The sequence below is a fragment of the Genypterus blacodes genome, unplaced genomic scaffold (assembly GCF_046128005.1).
Source record: "Genypterus blacodes isolate CSIRO-AG114 ecotype Tasmania unplaced genomic scaffold, CSIRO-AGI_Gbla_v1 ptg000048l_1, whole genome shotgun sequence".
Lineage (NCBI taxonomy): Eukaryota > Metazoa > Chordata > Actinopteri > Ophidiiformes > Ophidiidae > Genypterus > Genypterus blacodes.
Genome location: NW_027466861.1, coordinates 1,255,875 through 1,268,578, shown reverse-complemented (window position 1 = coordinate 1,268,578; position 12,704 = coordinate 1,255,875). Strand labels below are relative to the sequence as shown.

General features: G+C 46.6%; 1 protein-coding gene across 2 annotated transcripts in view; it reads left to right on the top strand.

The window, feature by feature from the left end:
- col16a1 (collagen, type XVI, alpha 1) overlaps window positions 1-12,704 on the top strand; it is a 53,114-nt gene that overhangs the window by 18,082 nt on the left and 22,328 nt on the right. For both annotated transcript variants that reach the window (XM_076149781.1, XM_076149780.1), the window contains exons 5-13: window positions 2,777-2,900; window positions 3,614-3,898; window positions 5,242-5,322; window positions 6,207-6,275; window positions 9,315-9,347; window positions 11,567-11,617; window positions 12,099-12,131; window positions 12,262-12,306; window positions 12,561-12,599. In XM_076149781.1, the coding sequence (XP_076005896.1) occupies window positions 2,777-2,900; window positions 3,614-3,898; window positions 5,242-5,322; window positions 6,207-6,275; window positions 9,315-9,347; window positions 11,567-11,617; window positions 12,099-12,131; window positions 12,262-12,306; window positions 12,561-12,599 (760 nt within the window). The remainder of the gene's footprint in view (window positions 1-2,776; window positions 2,901-3,613; window positions 3,899-5,241; window positions 5,323-6,206; window positions 6,276-9,314; window positions 9,348-11,566; window positions 11,618-12,098; window positions 12,132-12,261; window positions 12,307-12,560; window positions 12,600-12,704) is intronic.

Below are 12,704 nucleotides of genomic sequence, written 5' to 3'. Positions count from 1 at the left end.
GATCCTGGCAATATAGGAATTCATCAGCACAAATCCTCGGGCGTGTTCTGTATGTCTTTTTTATCTTTGCGGCTATGTGAGTGTGTGTGTGTGTGTGTATGTGTGTTCCGTTATATACTCCCCTCCCTCCATTCTCGCCCTCACAGAAATATGGATTTCTAAAACCGCATCACGCATGGCAATCGTCCAGTGTTGGCTCTCGGCCGCTCAGGCCCTCTTTTTTACAGGCATTACCAGTGGGTTTTCTGATGTGAGAGATGTGTTTAGGGTAATTGGAAAGCAGCGTTTTTACTTGGTATGAAAGGCAAATCCACTCTGCTAATCCCCGCTAACACAGATGAGCGACAGCCACATTAAGCTTCTCGTCTCTCACCTCTTTGCCGGAGCATTTAGAGAGACGGCGGGTTTGTGTAATGGCACTCAATGATCCCTGTTTTAAATGTGAATTCCATCTCAACGAAATGGGCTTTAATTGCTTTTTGAGTTATTTATTTTGCGCAGCCGTTGCATATCACAAACTGCCTTGAATTGGTGATATTCCACACAGACTGGCACGGGGGCTGGAGCCTGTCCAACTGTTCCACACATTTACATGCAGCGGCCACAACAGTTGTGTAAGTATTGATTAGGAGATGCAGCGCAAAGGTCAGGACCTCCTGTCTGTAACCATAGAAGGATCACTGGAGTGCAAAGTCGTGGGAGGGCAAAGGAATAAGAGAGAGAGAGAGCTGTTTTTATTTTTAGAGAGCACATCCACAAGATGCACGGGGGATATGAGTCAGTATGGGAGTGATTTTTCACTGGGAGCGATTCAGAGTCTTGATACCAAACACCTTAGTCCAGACTTGCACGCTCTCTTTTGCTCTCTCTCGCTCTCTCTCTGCCCCACCTCGGTCTCAGATGGTCACATTTGGGAGCTGCCGTGAACTCCGCAGTGTTCAAGCAGTTCATTCCGACTGTGAGCATCACATGTAATCCTAAAAAATAAATCAAATCTGGACTGTTCACAGTGAAGCTTGCTCAGTAGGTGTTGTTGATTCTCCACGCAAGAACTGAGCCCGAAAACAGAACTGAAACTTACAAACAATTTTATCGTAACTTTACTCAGAGGGTTAAAGGATTAAATTGATTTTTGTTTGTAAGGGTCATATAAACTCCATAATCAAATCCAAAGCAGCCTAACCTGTCTTCAGAGTGGCAACATCAAACGCAAACTCACTCAAAACTTCAAACCTTTCCGCCCTCTGTTATCTGCTGTTGTTGTTGTTGTTGTCTGCCTCTTCTTCTTCTTCTTCTTTGTTCTGCCCCTGTGGTTCATGTGGGAATTGCACCTTGTAGGCACATCGCATGAATTTTGGAGCACAGAACAATGTATGTTTACGTGCCCTTGCTCAGCATTTTCACCTTAGACAAAAGTGTGCGTCTGTGTGTGTGTGTGTGTAGGCTCGAAACTTAAGATGACATTAAACCGTCCTGACTGTTTGAATGATTTTTATGCCCCCGTGCTCCTTTTTCATTCAATGCTCCATCTGCTGCAAGCTTGAATCCTTCTGAATTATGTTTGCATTATGCAGTCAGAGAGGGAAACTTGTGAAACTGCCCGTCCACCTCTCTGGGTGCTGTTTTAATATCAAACCTCAGATCCTTATCTCATCTCATCTCCGCTCCTCTCCTCTCCTCTCGTCTTGTTGGGACTTTCTTCTTCTTCTCCTCTTCCTCTCTATCCCTGTCACGCCCGGGAGATTTCACACAGGAGAAGCAGGAGTAACTTTTTCCCTCCTCTCAGTTGGAGAAGCGAGATCTGAATCTTATCTGACAAACACAGTGGGATGATTTATCTGCCGAATGCTGCGCGTACGTGTGTGTGTGTGTGTGTGTGTGTGTGTTTGTGTGTGTGTGTGCCTAGGTGTGAGCTACGGTATGGTTTATAAAAAGGTCCACGGTGAGGTCGCTCTGCTGTTTTTTGTGTGTTGGTTCGCATCCTCCATTTCTGCTCCAACATATCTACTCTCAGTAAGGCGACACCATCTCTCTCGGACAGTGTTAACCTAACTTTACATTGTCCATCTCAACTTCTCTCCCTCTCTCTCTTCCCCTCCCTCTCCCCCCCAGGTCTCCGGGTTCAGCATCCCAGTAATTCTCTCTCTCCCGCTCACCTTCTCTCCTCCTCATCCTCTTTGTTTTGACGTCCTGTAGTTGGCTGCTTTCCCTTGGATCTTCCCTCAGTCATAAATCACTGTCACCCCACTTCTAGGAGTGGGAAACCAGCTGCCAGCATCCACAATTCAGTATGCGTGCGTGCGTGTGGTTGTGTGTGTGTGTGTAAAGAGAACGAGCAAGAAAAGCAAGAGAGAGTACTTTCACCACCAGCGAGGATGCGCTTTACTGCGCCGGCTTGTGAATCCCTCATACAGTATCTCCATACATCCATACACCTCAGCACAGTAAATATATGTGTGTGTGTTTAGATGCCCTTGACCAGCTGAGGGATGAGGCTTGGTGGCTGCGTCTGCCATGAAAATGAACTCTTCTCCTCTCAGCATATGGCCTGAGTTACAGATTTATATGGGGTTGTAAACCTGCGGCTTCTCATGTGATCAAACACAATCAGCCTGTAATCTTCATCTTTATGTGTGTGTTTGTGTGCATTAAATTCACAGTTTGCGCCCAAATACGTTCCATCTGTTCATACTTCCCAGGTCCAGAGGTAGTAAAGTTGAACCTAAACCTTTTGAAACATGTCTGTGTGTGTGTTTTGTGTGTGTGTGTTCTCCAGTGAGGTGTTCCCACTTGGCTTACCCGAGGAGTTCACCCTGGTCTTCACCCTGGTGTTGAAGAAGGCCACCCTGAGGGACACCGTCTACCTCCTGCAGATATCTGACGAGCAGGGCTATCCACAGGTGCTGCCCGCTCTCTTTCACTGTACAAACCTTCTTCTTCTTCTCCGCTTATCCTCTCTCCCCTCTCGCTCGCCCCCTTTCACCTCTTTCCTCTCATCACTCCCTTCTTCTCGTCTTCTTCTGCTCTCCTCCACCGCCCGTCTCTCTCTCCTCTGCATAGTCATCCGCTTTCCCTTTCGATTTCTTTTCTCTTCTGACACCTTTTCAATTTTCCACCTTTCATTCCGCGCCCCCGCTTCAGTCCTGCCATCCCACCCTCCGCCCCACTCTCCGTCTCTCCTCCCTTGATCTTCCTCGCTGCTCCTCTTTCATTCACCTTCATTGTTATTCATGTGTGTTCCGCGACGAGGAGCGCCAGAGACCCTCAGAGTCCCTGTAATCATTCGCCGTCTGAGCCGAGATTTAAATACTCGATGTGTATGATGGATGGAGGCCAGGTCGCCTCATTAGGACTGATTGATCGGCTGTACCGCTCGTGTGTGTAATTAATACGTCTTCTCCCCTTTACTTCATCTCCGCTCCTGTGTTCTACAGCATTGTTAGGTGGTAGGTGTGTGTACATCATTACGACACCTTTTGAGATACAGTAGATTAATCGCCTGGAATATCTGAGCGGACATGTTCGAGCACATTCAATTATCGCTCGTGCACAATTACCTCATCTCCACTTTTCTCCGTATCTCACCTCCTCTTCGCTTCTTCCTCCCGTCCAGTTCTCGTTAGACCTGAACGGGCCTGAAGGCACCCTGTCCCTGCGCACCAGAGGCGTGGACGGCACCGACGCCGACACGATCAGCTGCGTTTTCAACGGCGAGGGTGTGGAGTCCCTGTTGGACTTGCGCTGGCACAAGGTGGCGCTCAGCTTGCAGAACGGCGCCGCTTCCCTCCACGTGGACTGCAACTCCATAGAAACGCATCCCCTGGAGCCTCGTGGAGCTTTGCCCACCAACGGACATACTCTGCTGGGCATCCGGGCGTCCGACGCTGGACCTGCACAGGTAAAGATGGGAATAAATACAGAAATCAACTAACTCAATCACACTCATATCACATCTACGGGCAATATAGAGGACGTCGAATAACACAGACACACACAGACACACACAGACACACGCACACGATGTCGTCAAGAATTAATGTGTCAGGTTTTCAGTAGATATGATCAAAAATGTTCAAAATTGAGTTCGCAACCCTAACCAGAAATAATGTTCTTGTTGGAAAGGCCCAATTGATCTTAGCTGGATTCCCACCCAGGACCTTCTCTTCTTCTGTGGGTGAACCTCATCTACATTCATTCATACAAAACTCTAAAAGTATGGTGAATAAAGGGGTTCACCTTTTGTAGTGGAGCAGCTTTGAACATTGATGTATTCACAAAGTTTCTGGTGTTGAGGATGGGACGAGATAGAGTGCGGCATCGTTGCATAATGTAATTCATTAAACTTCTGTCCTGTTGGCTCATAGAATTTTAATAACCCGTCAGGAATGAGCCTTCCTCCGCCCCACAGAGCTACGTTTCCACCAATGAAACATCAGTGAAGTTTTGTAAGTTCCTCATAAATAGCCGTTCACACACTGTAATGAAATCATTCGTGCTCTGCGGGGGCGCTCGTGTACGTTTTGTGCTCGTGCGAGTTGGACCGTGGGCTTTGCCCCCGAGGTGCTGTTTTCTTTGAGGCACTCGCTCAGTCGTGATTACAGAGAAAGAGAGTGGACAGTGAGGCAGAATGGGCCTGCGGTGAGCCCGACCTGTTAGCAGAGCAGAGATCCTGTAATCTGGGCAGCGAGCCTGGTCAGAAAACATGGGAGCGGAAGAGGAGAAGAAGAGTTCATATGTGATACACAGACAAACAAATCCTGAGTGATGCAACATTTTAAATCCATTCAGCATCATGGTAGCAAATAGCACGTGAATAGCACGTCTCACCTGGGCTGACACATGTAAGAGCCACTGAAACGACTGCAGCTCCTGAGTGACACCTGGCACCAGAAGAACCACACACACACACACACACACACACACACACACACACACACACACACACACACACACACACTGTTATTGTTGTAATAGTTTGTATAATTGGGAAATCAACTGTCCCCCCCTCTATCGCTGTCTCTTCTGCTATCTTTCTCTTTGCCTCCCTATTTCTCTCTCTTCCCCCTCTCCCTTTTTCTCTCTTTCTCTTTCTCCCTCTCTCTCTGTCACGCTTTCCCGCTCTCCCTCCCTTTCTCCCCCCTCTCCCTCTCTCTCCCTATCTCTGGCATTGTCACTCTCTCTCTTTTTCCCCACCTCTCTCCCTCCCTCCTCTCTCTCTCTCTCCCCCTGCCTCTCTCTCAGATGGACATTCAGCAGGCCATGCTGTACTGTGACCCCTTCCTGGCCACCCAGGAGGCCTGCTGTGAGATACCTGGGGCTCGGGTGAGGATATTAATAAATATTGCGCTCATTCCTTATTTATATGCAAGAATGGAAACATCTCTACTCCATAGCGACTCCACTCTGTCCTTTGCTTTACTAAGCCTTCCACGATATGAAAACGCTGACTTGTGAATCCGATAAGCAGCGACTTTCTCCCAGAGGCTCTCTTTAACGCCGTGTTGTGTCGACAAATTGACGATGCCTTCAGTAATTCCTTAGTGTGCAATTATGTCAGCTGCAGTTTGCTAATAATGTTTCTGCTGCTAAATTGTGACTAAAAGCTTAATTGCAGGTCTCATTTGCTCTCTGTTGCAGCTTCAGAAACGATGTTTCCCCCTCATTCTCGCTCTCGCCAATCTGTGTCTTTCTGCAGCCATTGTTTCATTCAGACAAAAGACGGCATAATTAGAAACAGATTCACAAAGTGTGGTGTTTTTCGGCTTGGAGAGTAGTTGGGTTGAAGCGCCTTCATACATGCTGTAACTGTATGTAGCCTTCTCTCTGCAAAATGGAGGCAAGACAGTTACAGAAACAGTGTGGAAGTTCTAAAACTAATGAGGAGCTGATGAAGGCCAAGTCTTCTCCTCTTACGCTGTGCTGGTGTGCTGCAGGGCTTCCTCCAAGCTGCGTTTCAGTTTGATAGGAGCAGAAGCAGACACACACACACACACGCACACGTACGTACGCGCGCGTATGTACAGACACACACTCACTCCCACGAGCTCACACACTTCTAAATGGAGCCTGCAGATGAAAAAAGTAGCTTAGTTGGTCTGATTTCCGGCGTGTAAATGATAATGTATAGAGTTTGATCAGATTGGATAGGAACTATAGGATTTATGATCGGGTTATTGATCTTTGTGTTTTTTTGTTGGTGTTCACAGTGCCCACCCGAGGCACCCAAGAGCCGGCGTGCTGCTGAAAATGACCTGATGGAGAACACCTTTAGCCAGGTAACAGACACATACACACACACACACACACACACACACACACCATCACCTATAGGCATTATGTTAAACCGCTACTTCATATTAATGAATACATATGAATTCATAACTAATCATTAATAAAAATGGTCCCACTGCCATCACCCTGTGTTAACCTAGCAACCGTGTTGCTACCTACGTGAACAAAAGCAGCAGAGTCAAACCTTACTACCAAGCTACGTACATACAATAATAGTGAAGGAGACGTCATTCACGATATCAATGTTGATGTCTTTTTGCTTTCCAGTTTGAAACCTTGACCCTTCTTCTTGCTGTGTTAATAGAAAGATGACAATGCTAGTTTGTAGCAAGCTAGGAACGCTGGCAGTTGTTGACGCAGCGATACAAAGTAGCTCTTCCTCAAAAACAGCAAATACTCTTGTTGCCTGGATACACACTCGCACACACATGTTGGCTACATCTAACATCACTCACAGTGGATATACACACTTTATCCTTTGGTTGTTGTACAATCGTTGGCAAGTGAATGAGTCCAGTTACAAATTGAAGGGAAAATGTCACTACTATCATTCTTTAGGACACATGGTTCCCATCAGGCACAGATGTAACACACACACACACACACACACACACACACACACACACACACACACACACACACACACACGCACACACGCACACACGCACACACGCACACACACACACACACACACACACACACACACAGAAGGCAACACACTTGGCTGGCTTTGTTCTGGAGTGTTTCAGACTGTCTGAGTCGTTTGGCATCTGTTAGGCAGGAGGACTAAACCCAAATGGCGTTTTTTGCCGGCACGGAAAAACATGTTCTCCTCGCCTGCCGCAGACTTTGATGCTCCTCCGTTTTGTACAACTTCGACTCACTTGAGTCCACTTGTCACAATAAGTCAAATCGTCCGTAGACGGTTTCCAAGCACAAGACGAATGGAGCCTCGCACAGCCATTCTCCATGCTGCCTCACGGCGGCGTTGGTCGCTGCCTGAGGACCCTCCATTTTGAACCCCAAAGTCATTCTTTTCGGTTTCCACGCTTCATCTTCCTTATTAATGGGATCTATATGTGTTATCTCCTCATTAGGCTCAGGTGTTTGTCTTGCCAGCGTTAACTCGGCGCCCTGGCAGATTTTTTGGGACAAAGTAATCAATCCCCGTAGATGGTTTCAGCCAGATACAGTTAAAATAACTCAAGCGTGGCATCTCTCCATTTCACCTGTCACTCCTCCCTCTCTCTCTCTTTCTTTCTCTCTCTCAGCAGCTCTGATGAGGGTAATACGACCTTTCTCTGTCTTTTCTTTTTATGCATTTTTCTCTTGCTCATTTTCCCCACACGTGCTAGTACATAGGCTATCTCGAGCAGGGTACAGCGGATTTTGACCTGTATATTAGCCTGACCTACCTTTTTATGCGCAGTAAATGTAGCATGAAATCCCAGATTCCCAGCGTGCAGGCCAGATGTGACTGAGCCGTAACATTTCTTCCACCACGCTCAACCTCCTAAGTCAAACCTGCATATGTGGAATGCGCGGCGTCGACTGCGTGGGATGGTTTTAATATAGACACACTGTATCGTATCCAACATCGCTCCTCTGGGTGAGCCGAGGTCAATCTGGAGGTGAGGACAGGTGAGGTAACTTAACAAGAGCCAAAACGCAAGCGTGTACGGCATTTAAGTGGTATCTGAAAGACTTTCTTTGGGTTCTTTCTCTGGCAGGCAGCTGAAGAAACGGAAGATCATCTTACTCACTCTCTACTCACTCTTCTTCTTCTTCTCTTGCTGGTTGTTTTCTTGCTCTTGACCTGGTTCGCAGCTGAATCAGCCTTCCCATCCAAACACTGTCCCCCGGGCTCAACGTGTTTCTACTTGACTTTTGTCTGCCGAACTTCAAAACCAGTCATAAAAACTTCCTCCCTCTCTCGCTGTGACGACTTTCTCGTTTCTCCGCTAACAATTTGCCCTCATGAACAGATTGTTTCCATCCCTTGTTCCTCCTTCCTCTCATATCCCCCTCCTTTGTGTCCGTGCAACATGATATCTGATGTGTTTTTCTCTTTCTCCTTCTTTCTCTGGGCTCATGAGGTTCAGTTCTTCTGCTCCTCGCCCCTCATCCTCTTTCATCCCTCCCTGTTTATTACTTTACCAGGAACGATGCTTAACTACTCGCGACCTGTATGTGAAACCAACAGGGCCTTTGTTTCACGCGTCTTTTGTTGGGGAGCTGATGCAACGCATTGTAAAGTCTATTGTATTCAAAAGTTGCGGAATGTCAACTATAAAACAACAACTTGTCCTATAATGGTTGTTTTAATGGCAATGTTCAGATGCAGTTTCTCACTATTCCCAGGAACGTCCGTGATTAGATTGAGCTCCAATCTAGGTGAAGTGAACTGGCACTCAGTCAGAATAGGAACAAAATGTTTGACAGGTCAGACAAATGTTTGAGAAATGTCTTGATGGATTCTCAGCTAGAATTGTGTTGTGTAAGTGTGTAATGTGTAAAGAGAAGCGGCGTCCCCGAGGGGCGGGAAGAAATTCAAGCTAGAACTATCGACCTACTGGGTGAACACCATCACACCAAACATTTACAAGGACAAACAATATCTGGAACCGGAGAGCACAAACCCCAGACCAAAGCTGATCGCTTCACCCAAAACATTAATCGATGTGTACGTTTGACTTCAGTGACCATGAGATTGGATATCTAGAGCCAAACCAGATGTTACCTATTGATAATCTAACTTTACAAAATTGTCAAGAAACGTCTCTATCTCTCAATGATGACTTGAAGTGATCTGCATCTGGATCCAGATTTGTAGCATTTGCAGCTATCATGCTAAAATCAAACACAAAACAAACTCAATCAAAGCAGAATCATCATAATCATAAAAAGGCACGGGTGGTGCTATATATGCAATTTTAGTCGAACTCGTGGATAGTATATATTAAACTAATTTTTTTGATTGAAGTGTAATTTTTTCTTCTTTTGTCTCTGTCTTTCTCCAACAGGACCTTTTTGCAGCAAAGGAGCTTGCTGAGAAAGTAAGTCTCACATCACTCATTCTACCACACACACACACACGATCACAAATCACTGGAAGGAAAGTGTGTGTGTGATTCAGCTGCAGTTCAAACAGGAATAGCAAATGTGCCCCAGCAGCCCAGAATCTCTGAGCTTCTGCTCGTTTTTACACTTCACAGATTGATGCAGGGCAAACATTACGGCTTGTTCATGTAATGCAAAGTGAGGTTGGGGTTTTAGGATGGAGAGAGAAGGAGTCTATATCTCTTCGTCTCTCCCTCCCTCACACACACACACACACACACACACACACAAACACACTCGTGCCTCGGACTGATTTACACCTCGTTATGCGATGGGCCTCTGCTGGGAGTTGCTGCTGCCTATTAATTTTGTCATTCACCTACATCAGGCATGTTCTGTTCACAAATAGAATACAAAACTCCAGACGCTTCATTATGTCGCTCCTGTGTGTGCTTACTAATGCAGCTGGACGCCTCACCCCGACTTCTGCAATGTAGGTTATTACCCGGGTTGAAGCACACAGCATTCCCTGCCACTGGGGGCACACACACACACACACACACACACACACACACACACACACACACACACACACACACACACACACACACACACACAGACACACACATACACACACAAACACAGGAACAGAAGTGACTGTTCTTTGGTGTTTGTTATAGATTATGCACCAGCACGTATCATAAACCCCAAAAGCATCCGTTAACATTTTACAACCTACTTGATAACAAATGTATGATTACACATGTATGATTTCTGCGCTTGATGTTCCTTTTGTGGGTCAAGGTTTGACACATCAAATGAAAAATGGATATGGAGATGTTTAACAGGAGAAAGCTCGCCTTGGATTTGTTTTGTTACGCAGAAATATACCTTTATATATTTGAATGTACAGTCTAAACACATAAAAGTGGCTGCACTTATTGGGGTACTGGTACAGGATGCTAATTATGACCAAAACGCATCATCTTTACCGTTGAAATGTCTTTGTGCAGAGATGCTGATGCCAAAAACAGGCAGTAACTGGAGTCAACTGTGACAGCGAGGCTGCTGTTCATGTCAAAATGTCTGAAACATGAGCCTCGCTGTAGGTGTGCCACTGCAGCAAAATAAGCTTAATTACAACAATATTTCAGTGCAGAGCATGCGAGCTGCATGGTAAAGAGCGCCAACGGGCCCTCATCTCCTCAGAGAGGTGAGGATGAAGCGCGGGGGAAGCAGTAAGGCCGGAGCACTGCGGTGAGAGAGGTGGACAAAGCCTGCAGTCCAGTGTAGAGCTCAACTTGCCACTGCAGCTCGGTCCGGCCGACGATTGAAAGATTTGCAGCTCACAAGGGAGGGAAAAAAAGAAGAATAAGAGCAGAGAGGAAGATGATGTTAGCTCTGTTTCTGCTACTGTCCCACCTTTGTGCTGTCAGCGCACGGAAACATGAGTCCTGTGAACAACCTGGCGGGATTTGCCTTCACCTACTCACATCTGCTAAAAGCACATTGGTTATTTATAACGCTTACCCTTCTATAGTGTGTGTGTCTGTGTGTGTGTCTGTGTGTGTGTGTGTGTGTGTGTGTGTGTGTGTGTGTGGGTCTGTGTGTGTCTATGTGTGTGTGTGTGCGCCGCCCTGCAAAGAGTGGCAGCTGGTCTGCTCACTAACATACTGTGGGAATCAGACATTCCTATTGATCTCCTTCTCCCTTGGGGGGATTGAGGGTTTCTGAGCGAGTGTGTGTGTGTGTTCTGTTGTATGCATGCATGCATGTCCGGTTGTATGTGTATCTGTGAAAGTGTGAGCCCTTGCCCACCTCTCATCTCTTCTTAACTGCACAGTGTATACCTAACACATGCAGTGAGCTCAGTTCAGTTTTGTGTAACAGTGCCCCCACCTGGCGACTACAGAAACTCCAACACTTTGATTCAGACGTAGTTCCTTCATAAACTGCAGTTTGTACTGATTTGGTGCAGTGAATCTGAGATCTTAACAGTAATTCTCTCTCTCTCTCACTCTCTCTCTCTCACTCTCTCGCCCTCTCCGTCTGTGTGTGTACCTGTCCGTCTGTAGTGTGCTGGTTGTATTCTCCTCAATAGAGAAGAGAGTGTAAGCAAATCTGATGGTTACTCCCACTGCTTTCCATTAGATCATGTTTAAAGTTGTGGAATGTCAAACTGAAACGTGTGTGTTCGTGTGTGTGTGTGTTATAGGTAGTCAACCTTGGTGGACATGATGGATTGAAAGGAGAAAAAGGTGACCGGGTGAGTGCAAACACCCGCAATGTAATATATAGTATATACAGTACGTACATGCAGGTGTGTGTGTGTGTGTGTGCGCACTTGTGCGTGTGTGTACGCGTTTGTGTGGTGGGCCAGCCTAATAACACTGGAATGTGTTATGTCATGATATGTGCCTAGACATGTATAGCAATCAACAGTGTAAGTTGGAATTAGTTACTCTCTCTCTCTCTCCCTCTCTCTCTCTCTCTTTCTTTCTTTCTTTCTTTCTTTCTTTCTTTCTTTCTCTCTGTCTCTCTCTCACACACACACACACACACACACACACACACACACACACACACACAGACACACAGACACACACACACAGACACACACACACACTGCAGTGTTTTCTGATCTGATATGATGCTGGCTATGGACCAACCCACCCACTAGCTCATATGCATTATTTAATGCTCTCTGACTCTGTCCATTCATTCCTCCCTGTCTGTGTCCATCTTAGGGTGACGGCTGTTCTGGCTCCCATTCCGGTCCAGTAAGTAACGATTCCATCATCTCACTCCCTCCACATCCTAAAAGGGGCTCCTCTTTTACATTTAGTGTACTGAACTTTGGCTAAAATCAATCTGTGACAATTTGTGCCAACTGTGTCTCTCCAACCCCAGTGCACAGATGGACCCAAGGGCCTAAAGGGAGATAAGGGTGAGCCGGTGAGTGCGACACATCCTGCCCACTGTGTGTGTGTGTGTGTGTGTGTGTGTGTGTGTGTGTGTGTGTGTGTGTGTGTGTGTGTGTGTGTGTGTGTGTGTGTGTGTGTTGGGGCAGCCGGGTCACGGTGGTGGTCCATTCGTTTTGTTAGCTGGCCAGTGTTTGTTGTTTGGTCCGCTCCACTGGTGGGGATGTGATGTCTCTTTAGAGCAGAGTCATTGATCTGAGCCTTATCTTCTGTTCTCTCTTTCCACAGGCAACATCTGCCAACTGGGGCGAAGCAGCCGGATACAAGGTAAAAGGTTTAAGAAACTTTTAATGTGTGGGTTTCAGAGAGGGAGGGAGAGGGAGAGAGACATGCGCACGCACACACACACACACACACAACGACCAGGAAATG